A 15,614-nucleotide genomic window follows, 5' to 3' on the forward strand; every position below is an offset into this window, starting at 1 on the left:
CAAAGACCAAAAAAACCAAAATAAACCAAAAATAAACAAACAAAGACCAAACAAACAAAACCCACAGATTGTTAACACTTCTGGTTTTGTTGTGCGGCAGCTGTACGAGGCAATACTACTTTGCCAAGTATATTATTATTAGTAGGAAAGCCTTTTGCTAAACTTGTCCTTTGAATTTTGTTTCACAATACTGCAAGACATTATAATAAATGTGATTCAGAATACCTAAACCTTTAAGACATGGCAGTTTTATTTAAGTGGGCTATTTTGGCTGTGGTTGGGGTTTTTAATTTTTTTTTGTGGGTGTTCGTTGCTGTTTAAGAGTGTTTCCTTCAAGGAAAGTTAATAGCTAGAACCTTGTAATTAATTCTCGTAGCACAGTAAGGACCTTCATGCATATGAAGTGCTAGGCTTTGTTTTCACCACTTGGTATATACTGCTAGGTTTTACTCATATCTTCGTTTTTAATTAACGTTATGCACTTTTTTTTAAACAGTAAAGAATTCTACTGAACCATTGCTACCATAATTCTTAGAATTATTGGGCTTTGTTACTTTAAAATGAACCTCTATTGGTATGAGTTATCTTGTTTCTATGAGAAGCAGGACAGAAAGTGACCATTTTAGTTTTAACTTGCAGGGAGCATGCTCAGCATAGACTATTTTTACCATTATTTTGATTGTAATGTGTAGCTGGTACTGTATTGTATATACTATTATTATAAGACATTTTCAATCATTATATTTATTCTGCTATTAAATGATATATCCAAGTCTAATTTGAATTATTCATACCTCATCTTGAAGAAGCCCCCACATAATCCAGAATCATTGAAAAATGAATATTGTATACCTTGATATGTCACAAACAATTTTTATGACATTACACAAGTTAACAAGATGTTTGAGGTGCATTGCTACTTCTTGAACTTTTGTGACAGTAGCTCTTTTTTTTGGGTACTGAAATCCATTTCCCACTGACCTTCTTAGCTGGGCTGTGAAAAATTCTTTTAAAGGAGAATGAGTGCTGCTTGCACTGTCAGAGGATAGTTTTGACCCAAGGCAAAACCTCAAGGCTTTTAAGCCGTACCTTATAATCCTTAAATTGCTTTTATAGTTCTTCACTTTTTCATAGATGCTGCTTGTATTTATTGTAACTTAGAATTTTACTTGTAGGTGCAAGCATTGATAAGCATTTCATAGATAATTGTGCTGTGAGTCAGCAGGAGTTGATCAATGAATGATTTTGTTATAAAAAAGATGCAAATATTTTTTTCTGCAAAAGTTTTTGGGTTTTTTTTCAGGGCAGATTTTATTTTGGCATTAAGAGAAAACAGTTTAGAATTTTAAATCCTGTCTGTTTCAGACACACAGACCTGCAGGGAGTGTAATTTGTCTTCAGACCCTTTGGTCCAGGCTTATATCCATTATCAAACAACTGTAATCCTGACTTCTTGAGATACTGCTCTTGGCTTGAGGTTATGTATGTGAGAGCAGAGATAAATCACCTCTTCATTGCATCTTGTTTGCACTTTGTAACACCATGCCTGGCTTTTTTCCAACAGACTTTGTCTGGAAGGACCTGAACTTAAAAGTAAAGGCAGAGCTAAATGTGGGAAGAAATTAATGTATCAAGACATTGCATGACTGTTTCTCTTGTCTCTCTGTGCTAAAACCATTTAGGTTTTAACCTAGAGCTTAAAAGAGTTGATAAAATTGTGTGAGAGAAGCCTAGAGTAGTTTCCACTTTAGGCTCTTTAAATGCATTCGAACAGAGTGGACTATGCATTGCAACTTTTCTAGCAACATTTGACACTATAAAACAGCGTGTCATGGTTGTACTGTGAAAATCATAAAGACAATTATAGCTGTTAATCTGTATGGCTCACTTTGCAGGAAGACATTTCTTACAGCGAGAGTGCTGTGTGTGTTTCCATTCGGCTCTGGAATTTACTCACAATCTTTTCATCCTCTGCAGTGTTGTGCTTGCATTGTTTTCAGCCTTGAGGGTTCAGGGAAGGAAGCATTGTACGCTTTGACTGTGTACAAGACTCAGCTGTACATGTACCAGGGCAACCTGACCTAGTAAGACCTGCTTTGAACAACAGATTGAACTGTGTCATGCCCCAGAAGTCCCTTACAATCTATATTATTCTACAACTCTATAGATGCTGAGAAAGACAACAGAAGAGACATGGATGCCTGTACATGATCAATAAGTTGTCAGGCTCAGCTGTGTAAGATGCAGTTTTAGCACAATGTGCTTTGGAGGTAGGATGACTTTGACAAATTCTCTTTTGGCTGACCCATGCCTAAGAACTTACGCCTTTCTTGCTGTAAGCGTAAGATTTCTATGGTACAATTGGTTTGGAAAAAAGAGACAAGATAGTTCTGTTGTAAGGATCTGATTGTGGTATTTTTATTGAATTTGAGAAAGGAGATATTTTAATTTCAGATTAGGTTAGGAGGCTTCTCTTGTCATGCCTGAATTTGCAGATCTATAGCTCTTCAAAAAGAGGAGGAATGTCTATGAACTTTGGAAGAAGGGAGGGACATCTTGGGTAGACTACAGGGAGGAAGTGAGATCATGCAGAGGAAAAACCAGGAGGGCTAAAGCCCAACTAGAGCTCAGATTGGCCATGTTGGTGAAAGATAATAAAAAGTCTTTCTATAAACACATCAATAACAAAAGGAGGACCAGGGACAATATCTAGTGTTTTTTGGATGCAAGGGGAACAACTGTGACAAAGGATGAGGACAAGGCTGAGGTACTTAATGCCATCTTTGCCTCAGTCTTCGTTAGTAAGGCAAGTTGTTCCCTGTGTGTACATCCCCAGGAGTTAGAGGAGCAGAAGAAAGCTCCCATGATCCAAGAGGAAGTGGTTAGAGACTTGCTTGTCCTACTAGACACCCACAAGTCTACGGGGATGGATAAGATCCACCTGACGATATTGGGGTAGCTGGTGGATGTGCTTGCCAAAGCCCTTTCCATCATCTTCCAACAGTCCTGGCTGACTGGAGAAGTTCCACTTGACTGGAGGTTGGCTGACGTTCCCATCTACAAGGAGGGTTGGAGGGAGGACCCAGGAAACTACAGGCCTGTCAGTCTGACCTCAGTGCCAGGGAAAGTCATGGAACAGGTGATCTTGGGTGCTGTCATGAAGCACATGCAAGAGAACTGGGTGATCAGGCCCAGTCAACATGGGTTCACAAAAGGCAGGTCTTGCCAAACTAACCTGATTGCCTTCTATGACAAAGTGACTCGGCTGCTGGATGAGGGAAAGGCTGTGGATGTGGTCTTCCTGGACTTCAGTAAAGCCTTTGACAGAGTGTCTCACAGCATTCTGCTTCGGAAACTGACAGCCTCTGGCCTGGACAGGTGCATGCTCTCCTGGGTGGAAAACTAGTTGGCTGGCCAGGCCCAAGGAGTGGTGGTAAATGGAGGTAACTGCAGGTGGAGGCCAGTTACAAGTGGTGTCCCCAGGGCTCAATGCTGGGTCCAGTCCTGTCCAGTATCTTTATCAGTGTCCTAGATGAAGGCACTGAGGGCACGCTTAGTAAGTGTGAAGACAGCGCTGAGCTGGGAGGTGGTGTTGATCTGCTAGAGGGACCCTCTCCAAAGGGATCTGAACAGGCTGGACCACGGGGCTGGGCTCAATGTCATTAAGGTCAGCAAGGCCAAATGCTGGGTCCTACGCTTGGGCCACAAGAACCCTGTGCAGTGCTACAGACAAGGGGAAGAGTGGCTAGAAAGCTGCTTGGAGAAGGAGCTGGGGATGTTGGTTGACAGCCGACTGAACATGAGTCAGCAGTGTGCCCAGGTGGCGAAGAAGGCCTATGGCATCTTGGCTTGGATCGGAAATGGCATGGCCAGCAGGTCTAGGGAGGTTATTCTCCTTCTGTACTCGGCACTGGTGAGCCTATACCTCAAATACTGTGTTCAGTTCTGGGCCCCTCACCACAAGAAGGATGTTGAGGCTCTGGAGTGAGTCCAGAGAGGAGCAACAGAGTTGGTGAGGGCCTGGAGAACAAGTCTTATGAGGTGCAGCTGAGGGAACTGGGGTTGTTTAGTCCTGAGAAGATGAGGCTGAGGGGTGTCCTTACTGCTCTCTACAACTACCTGAAGGGTGGCTGTAGAGAGGAGGGAGCTGGCCTCTTCTCCCAGGTGTCAGGGGCTGGGACAAGCAGCAGTGGCCTCAAGCTGCACCAGGGGAGGTTCAGACTAGATACCAGAAAGAAATTTTTCACAGAAGGGGTCATTGGGCACTGGAACAGGCTGCCCAGGGAGGTGGTTGAGTCACCTTTCCTGGAGGTGTTTAAAAGACAGGTAGACGAGGTGCTCAGGGACATGGTTTAGGGGCAGAGAGGAATGGTTGGATTTGATTATCCAATAGCTATTTTCCAGCCTGGTGATTCTGTTATTCTATGAATGCTTGTCAATAGTTTATATGGCATTATTCAGTTGTTCACAAATTGCTGAAAACGTACATGTTAGAGGTACAAACAAGAATAGTAAGAAATTGGTACAAATGACTTTGTCAGTAATGAAATGTGGAATAAATGCTTAGTTATGCATATACACAATGTTCTTTAAATATTACTGTTTTTCACAAATATATCTATAACTGAATTTATGACTCTATCATTATACAGACTGCTGAAATCAAAGATGCTTCTCAAAGGTATAAACAGAAGCAAGATGCTTTGGAGATGAAAGATAAACAAGTAAGATTCTTGATATTTGTGACTTTTTTGGCTTTGCTGGTGTAATTATTTAGTACTAGTACTAACTATAGCCTATGCTGTGTTCAGGCAGAATGCTGCTTCTTAAATTTTTCTGTAAACCACGGATACAGGGGCTTTTTGGCTGCTCTTCTGTTAGCACAGAGAGAAATTTCTCCAAAGAGGATTCAGATGTTTGCACACTTCATTCTCTGAAGTCTATTAGTCAAACAGGTATTACTGAGAGACAGGTGTTTACTACATAAAATTGGTTACCTTAATGCAACAAAATTAGGAATAGCCAGTGTGTATATTAGAGGCTCTTCTTGAAAAGTTACAGCCTTTATAGTATAGTAATGCTGTCAGCATTGATCATGCTTTCAAGTATTCTATGCTTCTGTTGAGTGTATACGTCCAGCATTTTCTAAAATGAAAATGCCAAGATATGTTGTAAAATAGTTACGGAACTTCATCTAAGCATGGTCCAGAAGTGTATAAGTAAATGTGTAAGCATGTGGAGTCAATGTTGCACATTGCGATTGTGTTACAGGTTTTATGCAATCCTATACTAGCTTTGAGATGTCTTAAAGGAGATCTTAAGCTTTAAGCTTCTGCTTTTGTAGAAATAAAGGAACTTCAAAAATTGGCTAGATTGTATTTTTGCTTAAATGTTCCTAAATCTTAACAAAATCTTCTCAGTTCTTCAACTGTCTTTTTGGAACTGTAACAGACTTACAGTTTTAGTGCATGGATACATTAGCATTTAATACCAATTGCACACCTGTCCTAGTTATTTATCGTAGGTTTCATGTGCTAAACTCCTCTAATGTTGGAAATACTCAAAATTCCTAGATTGGAGAAATTAATCAAGCTTTGAGAATGAAAAAAGATGAAGAAATGGACCGACGGAAGAAAATACACAACACTCACAAGATGATAGAGGAGTGGAAGGAAGAGCTCAATGCAATGACAGTCTGTGAGAATCTTCAGGCACCAATTGATGCTGTTAATGATGAGCTAAAAAAATTACAAGAAGAAAAGGCAAATATTGATAGTGATATCTCTGATCTATTAGTAGAAAAATTGAACCAAGAGAAAGAAAAGAAAAGTAAGTTACTTGATGTTTGTTGTTGTTTGATTTTGTCTCCTTTTTTATGACAGTTCTTACAGAATCTACTTGTCCTGCCGTATTGAATAATTTGAGACATTTACCTCAGGACTCATAGTTGTATCTGACGTGTGTAGCAGTCCTCTTGCCTGTTATCAATTTTATTAGAAGCAGCAGAAACCATTTTCAAAATAGAAAGAACAAGAAGATTCAAAAGTGGCAATTGACCTTAAAACTTCTTTCAAAAAAAGTAGTTTCCTCTGATCTCTGGGTAAGGAGACTGATTTGCCAGTTGAAAGTTGTACTGTTAGCAGGATACAAAATCCCAGACCTGAAGCAGAAGTGGTTTGCTTTGAAGATGCAGTGTTTAAAATTATTATTTTGGTAGTATATAAACTGCTGATGTTGATCTTGTCCTTTCTAGGTGAATTTGAACTAGTCTTAATTGCAATGAGTTTCTTCATATTAGCCTAGGTTTTAGAATTAGTTCTTTCTAAGGAACAAAAAATTATAGCTTGGCAAGTAGGGGAGTGTTTTATATCTTCCTCAGTGACTGTAGTACATTTCACTGTACCTGTCTATCTGGCACTTGTCATAGAATCCAAGAAGAAACTGAGGTATAAAGAGACCAAGTGACCTAGGTAAGGAGACACTGTATGTTTTATGTTGAGAAGCACAAAAAGCATTGAATCTGTTTCTCCTGGATAGCAAAGCCTTTAGCACGTGGTCTGTTGTTTTTTTGCTATTGTGGAGTAGCACTCAGACTTACTGTTGATAGTCCTACTACCTCTTTCTTCTTGAGGCATTTTTGGCTTTATATACAAAGGTAGAACAAGTTTGGAAGAGAGATATTTTTTGGACTAAATTCCTGATATACTACCACATTTTGTTATATTTTTGTTAAGTCTTTGTTTTATTTTAGATTTTAAGTTCTAGTAGTTCTTAAGATTTCTTTGAAATCAGCAACATCTGTATTGTAAAAGAGAAACTCCTAATTCTTATAATCTTTTAACAGCCTTATTGCATTGGAAAATTCTATAATTTATATTTGCTATGGAGTCTGTTAAAGAAACTGCCTTAAATTACAGGAGTACTTGATTGCATTGAACAACTTAATAATTTAATGAATATGAAGGAAGAGAATCTTAAAGTGAGATTCCGAGACACACACTCTGCTCTTATGTGGCTAAGAAGGAACAAAGAGAAGTTCAAAAAAAAAGTTTGTGAACCCATGATGCTTGAAGTAAGAAAATTTACTTGCATGTCACTCTAACCAGTTAACATTTTGTTTATTTGTGCGTTGGAAGACTTCGAGAATGAATCCAAGAGTTTCAAGACATCCTAAATTTTATTTTATGTTTTGGTTCAATGGATGCTGTATTGACTAGGAATAGCAGGACTAAATTTCAGAGACTACTGCTTTTCTAGTGCATTGTTCCATATTATCCTATCCTCTTATCCTATCCTTTTATAAAATGTGCTCCACATTATGTGAACAGGATTAACTCCAGTGCACTCCTCCTGCTCTTCAGAATTGCAAGCTTATTTTGAAAGTACTACAGCTTAAATTAGTTGAGTTTTGAATATTTGTATACCAATTCTTATGTGTTAGAACTATTCAAAATCACATTTGTTTAGTATGAAATGCCAAGTATTTCCTGTCCTGTTTACTATCTAGCTAATTTTACAAATGCCGTGATAGGATGCCTTTGCTTTTACTCAAAGGCCTCATTAACCTCTGTAATGTCCACTAATGTCTGAATTTGGTTTTTTTGATATAATGTTAGTGTTATGTACTTCTAAGTTCTAGCTTTCAAATTGCTAGTAAGTGTACCCAGCCTTTGGCTAACTTAAGGTTATTGAATTGTGTGGTTGTCTGTAATTTTGCCCTTGTATGTGACATATAATGATGTGATGTCTAGTTACTGGGGAGAGTTACTGAAGAATTCTAACAGAACACTTGATTCAGATGTGAAAAGCTTCATCCATCTTTAAGGTGGATTTTTTTGAGAATTGTAAGATAATTTGATCCGCAAATCTCTGTCTTTCTAGGACTTCATAGTTTGGTACTTGCAGTTCCTTTGATTTGGGTACAGTGAACATCATATTAATAATCAGTGGAATGTGGTGTTCTCTGTTTCTTGATTCCTTAGGTTGTTGTTTCTAAAGGGTGATTCTCAGGAATGCTGAGAAGAAAAATGAATGGCTAAAAACTAAACACAGTGATGTGTGAGTTATTATAATTTTCTTCCCAAGAGCATTTGTTGCAAAAAGAGAGGGAGTATGTTTTTAAACGCACTTAAACATTTTCTTTATTTTCATTAAATGTAGGCTTGGATTATCCTCTGATTGCTTAAAATGTTTTTTGGGGTGGGGTTAGGTCCAATTGTATTATATCACTTTCTCATTACCTTTATCAGATCAATATGAAAGACAACAGACATGCTAAATATATTGAAAATCACATTTCAGCCAATGACATGAGGGCATTTGTTTTTGAGAGTCAAGAGGATATGGAAACATTTCTTAGGGAGGTAAGTAGGAACCAATTTAAAAAATAGATTAAATACTGACTTAGGAGCCCTAAACTTTGGGATCTACCAAGTAAGTCTGTATTGATTAAGTTTTTAATTGGCAGAATCAGCGCGATAGCTAATACAAAGTATTCAAAGGTTTTCTTCAGTTTTAAGGTTTTCTTCTGGAATAAGATTTTTTTTTTTAAAAGCCTAGGCCAACTGTTAATGTGGAGAAAAATATCTCCTTTTAGAAATAACCTGTGTCTTCTTTGATGAGGCAAGAGGCAATAATCACTGAGCCAAAAATACTGTGTCCAAGAAAATGACAAGAGCAGGAAGCTACCAGTTTAGTACAAAGCATTTTCAAGGCTTCATGACTAAAGAGGCGCGAGAGCATCTTTGTGAGAAGACAATTTTCCAAGCAGCTTCCAGCAGAATAAGGAGATTTTTCCTTTAGCCAAATTGATGACACAGAAGGAAAAAAAACACAGGATATGGCATTAACTGTCAATGCTTCCCAACTACTGACTACAGAATAATGTGATTAATGACAAACTGTCCTGAAACTTTTGACGACCTATCTGCCCTTCAGAGAAACTAGGTGATTTATATATGTGAACTGTAATGGTGATATCTGAGGTTCTGGAAACTTGTCTTGCCTCCATGGTTGTGGAACCCAGTGCAAGAATGCTTTAAGTAGCTAATCTGATCTTTCATTTGTATCCTTAATTTCTGCCCTGTTACAATCAGGCTTTTCAGAGCCTCTGTAGCTAGTGGTCTACCATTATCTGTGCAAAATGGCCATACAGCCTGAAAGAGGGGGCTTCCTTGTTATAACCAGCTTGCCTATATAGATTGAGCACCTGGCTCTGTAGTTCTTCGATGGCTTATGTTTTCTCTAATGTATGATAACTTCATGGAGAGCTATTACCTGAGCTTGACTTCTAGAGAACTCGATCGTGCCTGTGCCGGAGTGGACTTCTGTGAGTTCATCCAGAGGTTGTCAGTTTAAAATAATTCTGATTCTGTTAATCAAGTATGAATACTTTACTTTCACATAGTGATTTTCTTCTGCTTTTTTTTACTAAATAATCTATTGTAATCTATATTTAGATGCGTGATCATCAGAAACTAAAAGTGAATGCTGTATGTGCACCTGCTGAGTCACGTGCAGAAAATGCACCTTCGAGACCTATTGAAGAATTTCAGTATGTATCAGATTGTATCAGTGGGGAATGGCTTTAAATGCAATCTTTTGGGGTTGTTGCTATATGTTAGAATTTTCTATGCAAATCAAATTTTCACCAATTCAGCTCTGGGTTAGCAGAACTTCTTTCTTGACTCTTCAGTGATTTACAGCTTGCTTGCCTGATGGATTTTGTCTCTCATGCATGCTTTTTTTTCTCCTCTCCAGTCGATATGGATTTTTCTCATATTTACGAGAGTTATTTGATGCTCCTCATCCAGTGATGAGTTATCTGTGCTCCCAGTATCGTATTCATGATGTCCCTGTTGGAACAGAGAAGACCAGAAACATGATCGAAAGGGTGAGATATCCTAAATAGCGCAAACACACCTGTGGTCTAGAGATTTATTTTGAATATTGTTTGTGAAGTTCATGTGGAAAAGGCAAAAAATTGCTTTAGCCTTTTATTTATCCTTTAGACTTGAGAATAGTTCATTATACACAAACACATTGCAAGACATTTTCCCAAATCTAGTCAATCTAATGCAATATTTCACAGAAGGTTCAATCTTTCACCTGCATATACCATTCCAAGTCAGTTATATGAAGTTGTTTTATTATTGTAACTTCTACTTTTAAGGGGCTGAGATATTCTGGGCAAAATTTTGGTCAAATCGTTATTAGTACTTTACACAAGGTACTAATTTTTAGAACACTATAATGCTTAAAGGGACAATTAGAAGCTGCCTTTTTTTTTTTTAAATATGTTAAGATGTTCAGGTTTTGTCAATTGTAGTTGTATCACTTCAGTCAGAATTGATGTGATAAATAGTATATAAGTCTTTTGGATCCTTGGAAATTAGCAAAGAGCTTCCTGTAGGAGTCATCTCCCTGCCTTACTCACTCACGTTCTTGCAAGCTCAGCGTTGCTGGTTTGTAATGGGTAACATTAACTTAAATCCTTGTTCAGTTCTCTATCTGTATTGGATGTCTATTGTCTGTCTTGTACAGAAAGTGAACTTCTCAAATTCAGAAGGCTACTTTGGGCTCTGTGAGAGCAATGAGTTGTTTTTTTTGAGGAACTTGGGAACAGGGTCTATGAATAGAGAACAGTTCTTGGTTTATTGGGATAGCTGTTACTCCTTCCTGTCTTTATTGCTAGACGCTAAGAATGAGGAAGAGGAAAGTAAAAGCGGGGGGAGTTGTACATGAAAAGCTCTTCTCTGAATGTTGTTTTCTAAGCATTTTCATCTTTAAACTGCAATTCTGCCACGGCTTTGTGTTTATCACCTATTACCTTTGTAATAGGTCTTTGCCAATCAGATTTGCTTCTTAGTTACTTCCTCCTTTCCAGAGTTCTGTGGGCAGTGAGTGAAAAACCACTGTTCCGGGGACAAGGATGAGCTACTGTTCTGAATGTGTTGCACATCGTACTTCCTCAGTTCAGTTATGTAAAGTTTTTTCTCTGTTTTTATTATTTCTGATGGAGAACTGCATTATTTGCAGCACTTTGTTTCACACGTGCCTGAGAGAGCTTCATTTTAAAAGGAGACCTGCTTCACAGAGCTGACCGTGTGGAAAAAGGACTAGGACGGTAGTGCCGTCAAACGCAGTCAGAGCTGTAACACAAAGTAAACACAGTTTTCAGTGTCAAGGAACGAGATGACCGCAATGCTGCTGGTGTTGTGTATATACTCTGATAAAATCTTTAGTCAAATATACATTTTTCTATGGACACTTTTTGCTGTTGCTGGCTTGCTAGGCACTTTATATGCTTTTGAGTAGTATACTACCTTGTGTTTTGGTAAATCTTTGGTTATTTGTAATATCCTTTTCAACAAGAGTCATGTAAAAATAGTAAGCCTAATATTTTTATACCTTTTTTTTGTACTGATAACATTTGTTTCAGTGATGTTCATGGTTTACAAATCACCTTATGGTTTTGTCTATTAATTTCTGAAGTACTTATGGTTCTTTGGTACACAGGCACGTTACACTTACACAGTGAGTACAATCCATACTTATGATGCAGTATAAATAATAAGGTTTTTTCACTGTCCATCTGTAGTATCAGAACAATCAGAACCTGTTTGATTTGTTTTGGTAACATACTCTGTTTGGCAGTATCTTAACAGTTCTTTGCAGACTGGTTTGAATTAAAAGTATAATGATGCATTAAACTTAGCATCATCTTTTTACAAAGGCTTATCAACAAGTCAGAGCCTTGCATTATACAAAGTTCTTTACTGTGTATTTTTGCTAGTTTGTTCCTGGTTCTGATAGGCATTGACTTATTGTCAGGTTGATGGTTTTGAATGTTTTTCAGGTCATACAGGAAACGAAATTTAAGCAGATATACACAGCAGAAGAAAGATATGTTGTTAAAGTATCTGCTTATACAAACCTAACCCTCTCTACTAACACATCACTGAGGGACGCACAGTTTCTCACTAGTTCAGTAGATACAGATGAAAGAAGACAGTTGGAAAACCAGCAACAGGTAGGAATTTCTGTGCTGTATATGATGTGAACTACTGGCTGTTTTGTCATGCAAAAAGCATGGCCTGTTTGCATGTGTCAGTATGATATGTTTGTGGTAAGAATGCTAGTGGTGTGTGTTCTTTTATTTCAGGACATCAGCAACGTGCTGAAGTCATTGGATATGCGTTTGACTACATTGGTAGAGAGACAGAAACATTTGGAACACAGGGACAATGAACTCAGGCAACAGAAGAAGGAGCTTTTAGAGAGAGGAAACAGGAGGAGACAGTTGGAATCAAAAATTGGTGTGAAGTATGATAGGTAGGAAACCATATATCTATGAAACATGAATGATTGTAGTAAACAAAGATATTTTGGCTTCATCTTGCTGTTGTGTGTGCGCTTTTACCCTTACAAATTAACTAGTAGTTGAGTACCAGGTATGGGTGATAGCCAAGACAAAAAAGGTGTTTAGAAATTGAGTTTAAGACAGTATTAGAGAATCAATACAACAATGTTCCAAATGCTTTCCTGTAATAAAGTCATAGGATTCCAGTGAGAGATCATTTCACCCACTTACTCAAATATTACTGTAGTCTTATGTCTTGGCTGCACATATCTAAGTAACACCATAATGTACATAAGCATGTACTAGTAAGCATGTCAGGGGTGAAGTTGGATCCCATTGTCCACCGTATTTGTCTCTACATATTTTCTGATTTTGTGGGCCTCTGCAGTTAGTTCTTCTGTTACTGTGTCTTCCATAAGGGGGAACCTGACCATGATTCAAGAGATGTTTCACTTAAGAAAGGCAGTCTAGAGGAGGTTGCCCCAGGATTCACTCCCTCCGCTAACTACAGCAGACCTTGTACCCTCAAATACTGCTATATATTCTTGTGCCATGTTGGTTTGATTTTTTTCAAAGTTGGTGCTGGTGCTTGTCTGAACAGCTTTTGTGTTACTTACGGTGCATTAAACTGAAAAGAGAGTGTTGAGGAGAAGAAAGACAAGAAAAAAAGGGCTGCAAGGCTGTTAGATCAGAATCAACCACTTTACAGACACAAGTGCCCAAGTTGCTGTGAAAAGAAACAGCTTTAAATAGTGTGAATGTGAGCTTAACCTCAAAGTCAAGTATTGCTCTTGGGTTTCTTATTAGGGATGCATGTATTGTCATGGTGTTCTACTAGAATAGAGAAGACAGTTTGAAAGCAGAAGGTGGACCCTTTACCTAAACGGATGTTAATTAAATCCTTTCCTTTAAAAAATGATTGCACTCTTAATTTTGAATAGGTGTAAGAATCCTGACACAATTACAGAGGAGACTGGTAAAAAAATTTCTTGTACATGGATCTCTTTCTGTAGAGACAGAAATTATTTAAATAATCCTTCCTGTTAGTATAATTATTTCTAAGTATTCACGTTTTTAATTTATGTGAGTATATGATATTATTTAATTGATATTAGTATAAAGCTGAATATAATTTTGGAAGTAATATACAACAGGATCAGTTAGGTTAGAAGAGACTTCATCTAGTCTATAGTCCATCTCTGTTCCCAAAGCAAGATGAACACTGAATTCAGACCATGTTTCCTGGCTGTATCCCAATGCACCTCCGTGGAGATTGCATGGCATGTTTGGACATCCTGTTGTACTGCTTGACTGTTCTTATGGGGAAAGAGTTCCTACTGACATCCAGTCTGGACCTTTCTTGTTTCAGCTTATGTCCGCTATCTGTTATCCTTCTACTATGCACCTCTTAATGAGAGTCTGGTTCCATCCTGTCAGTGGCCTCCTTGTGGGAAAGGATAGTAAGGGGTTGCTGTTAGATGCTTTGGAGCTGTCTCTTGTCTAGAGTGAACACCCACTGTCTTTGCAGGGCTTGTGCTGTAGCCCCAGACCATCTTGATTGCTTTCCAAGTTTGTTCCAGTTTGTTGGTGTTTGGGGCAGGGGTCAGAAATGGTTGCAGTGCTGAACATGGGCTCCTCATGTCTGTGCTTCCATTCATACACCCAAGGATGCTGGGAAACCTTGTTGCTGCCAGGATGCACTAGTGGCTTATGCTGAGCTTATTTTCTACCAATACCTTGGGTCCTTCCCTGCAGAGATTCTACCCGACCAGTCCCAAGCTTGTATAACTTCCAAACCCACTTTCTTTGCAGGGGCAGGACTCTATATTTGTCCTTGCTGAATCTCACCAGCCTTCTGTTGACCCCTTCCTCCAGTCTCACCAGTGCCCTCTGAACAGCAGGCCTATTACTCTTCTCAGTTTAGTGTCATCTGAGAACTTGGAGAGAGAGCCCTCTCTCTGCTTTTTTTATGTCACTGGTAGGGATGTTAAATAGGACATATTGCAGAGCTTTAATCCTGTGGTACCCCATTTGATACTGGCCTCCAGGCAGAACACAGCAGAGTAACTATGACCATCTGAGCCTGACCATCGCACCACATTTTTTTACCTATCTAGTCTTCCCGCCACCTAGACTGTAGTTTTCCAACTTAGGTACAACAGTATTGCGGGAGATAGAATTGGAAAAGTTGGAGGAATAGGTCTGGATCCAGCAGCTTGGGAGGAGCTTAATGCTCCCAGGTGCAACCAGTAGTAAGGCTGAGCCTGTCTTCCCAGTAGGCACATTCACATAGACCACATCTGAACAGCATGTATGTACACACAGACAGCCATGCAGCAAAGATGGACACAACAGAGAAATAGGACAAGTTCTGCACTCACAGTCTTATAATGTTTCTTATCCATTGGAGCAGGATGGGGCTCTTCTGGTGAGACTCAGGCATACATATGGATGCCATACATTACCAGCCAAGTCCAGACACTCAGAGCCTGGCCCTGGACACCAGTCTCCTCAGTTGCTGGGACTTAGTCATGCAAACCCCTTAGGCTGCAGCACTGCTTCCGTTGCCTGTACAGACTGTCTCACTCACCCACCCACATATGCATGCAAAACTCACTGGGACTCCCGGGTTTCCTGGTAGCCAACTCCATGGTCTTACCCTCAGGGATACACGGGCATACAAACATGCAGAGTATCAATGACTCCCTTAGTACCACCCCCAACAGCCAATATCACTGTCATCTTACCCTTAAATACACACACATGCTAGCAGGTCTCACCCTTAGAGACGGCAGACCTCATGGTCTCTGGCAGCCAGGCTGCACTTTCCTAGTCCCTCCAATAGCTGTAGATGGAGGGATATAGATAGACCAGCCTCTTCCGTGGTCTCATCCTTGGTGACACACATACTGTCTTGGCTCCCAGGCCACTTCACCTACTTGCCACTTCGTCTGGCTTGATTTTTGCTAGTGGTCACATACTTGCACGCTTACCCTTGTACCTGGTGCTGGCACCATGGACACGTGGGCCTCTGACCTGTGATCTTGCTCCAGTGGCTGTTGCTTAAGTTTAGTCACTCTGGCCTCTCCAGTTTCTGGCACAACAGACAGGCAGGCTCTTTCCTCTGACTTGTGATCTGATTGTAGTTCTTTGGACTTAGACTCTCAAACACATGTAAATGCTGAATAGAGAGTCCCTCACTCAGGCAAACAGTGAAAAATTGAATCGAATAAGAGTGTGCAAGTTGGGAATT

At 39.3% G+C, this 15,614-nt stretch overlaps 1 protein-coding gene across 1 annotated transcript in view; it reads left to right on the top strand.

Annotated features, from left to right (window-relative positions):
- The window catches only part of SMC5 (structural maintenance of chromosomes 5), a 48,312-nt gene that overhangs the window by 13,218 nt on the left and 19,480 nt on the right, over positions 1–15,614 (top strand). The window contains exons 8-15 of the mRNA XM_069880816.1: positions 4,653–4,724; positions 5,574–5,829; positions 6,918–7,072; positions 8,250–8,363; positions 9,459–9,553; positions 9,760–9,892; positions 11,858–12,031; positions 12,164–12,333. Of these exons, the coding sequence (XP_069736917.1) occupies positions 4,653–4,724; positions 5,574–5,829; positions 6,918–7,072; positions 8,250–8,363; positions 9,459–9,553; positions 9,760–9,892; positions 11,858–12,031; positions 12,164–12,333 (1,169 nt within the window). The remainder of the gene's footprint in view (positions 1–4,652; positions 4,725–5,573; positions 5,830–6,917; positions 7,073–8,249; positions 8,364–9,458; positions 9,554–9,759; positions 9,893–11,857; positions 12,032–12,163; positions 12,334–15,614) is intronic.

Source organism: Phaenicophaeus curvirostris, chromosome Z, assembly GCF_032191515.1.
Source record: "Phaenicophaeus curvirostris isolate KB17595 chromosome Z, BPBGC_Pcur_1.0, whole genome shotgun sequence".
NCBI classification, from domain to species: Eukaryota; Metazoa; Chordata; class Aves; order Cuculiformes; family Cuculidae; genus Phaenicophaeus; species Phaenicophaeus curvirostris.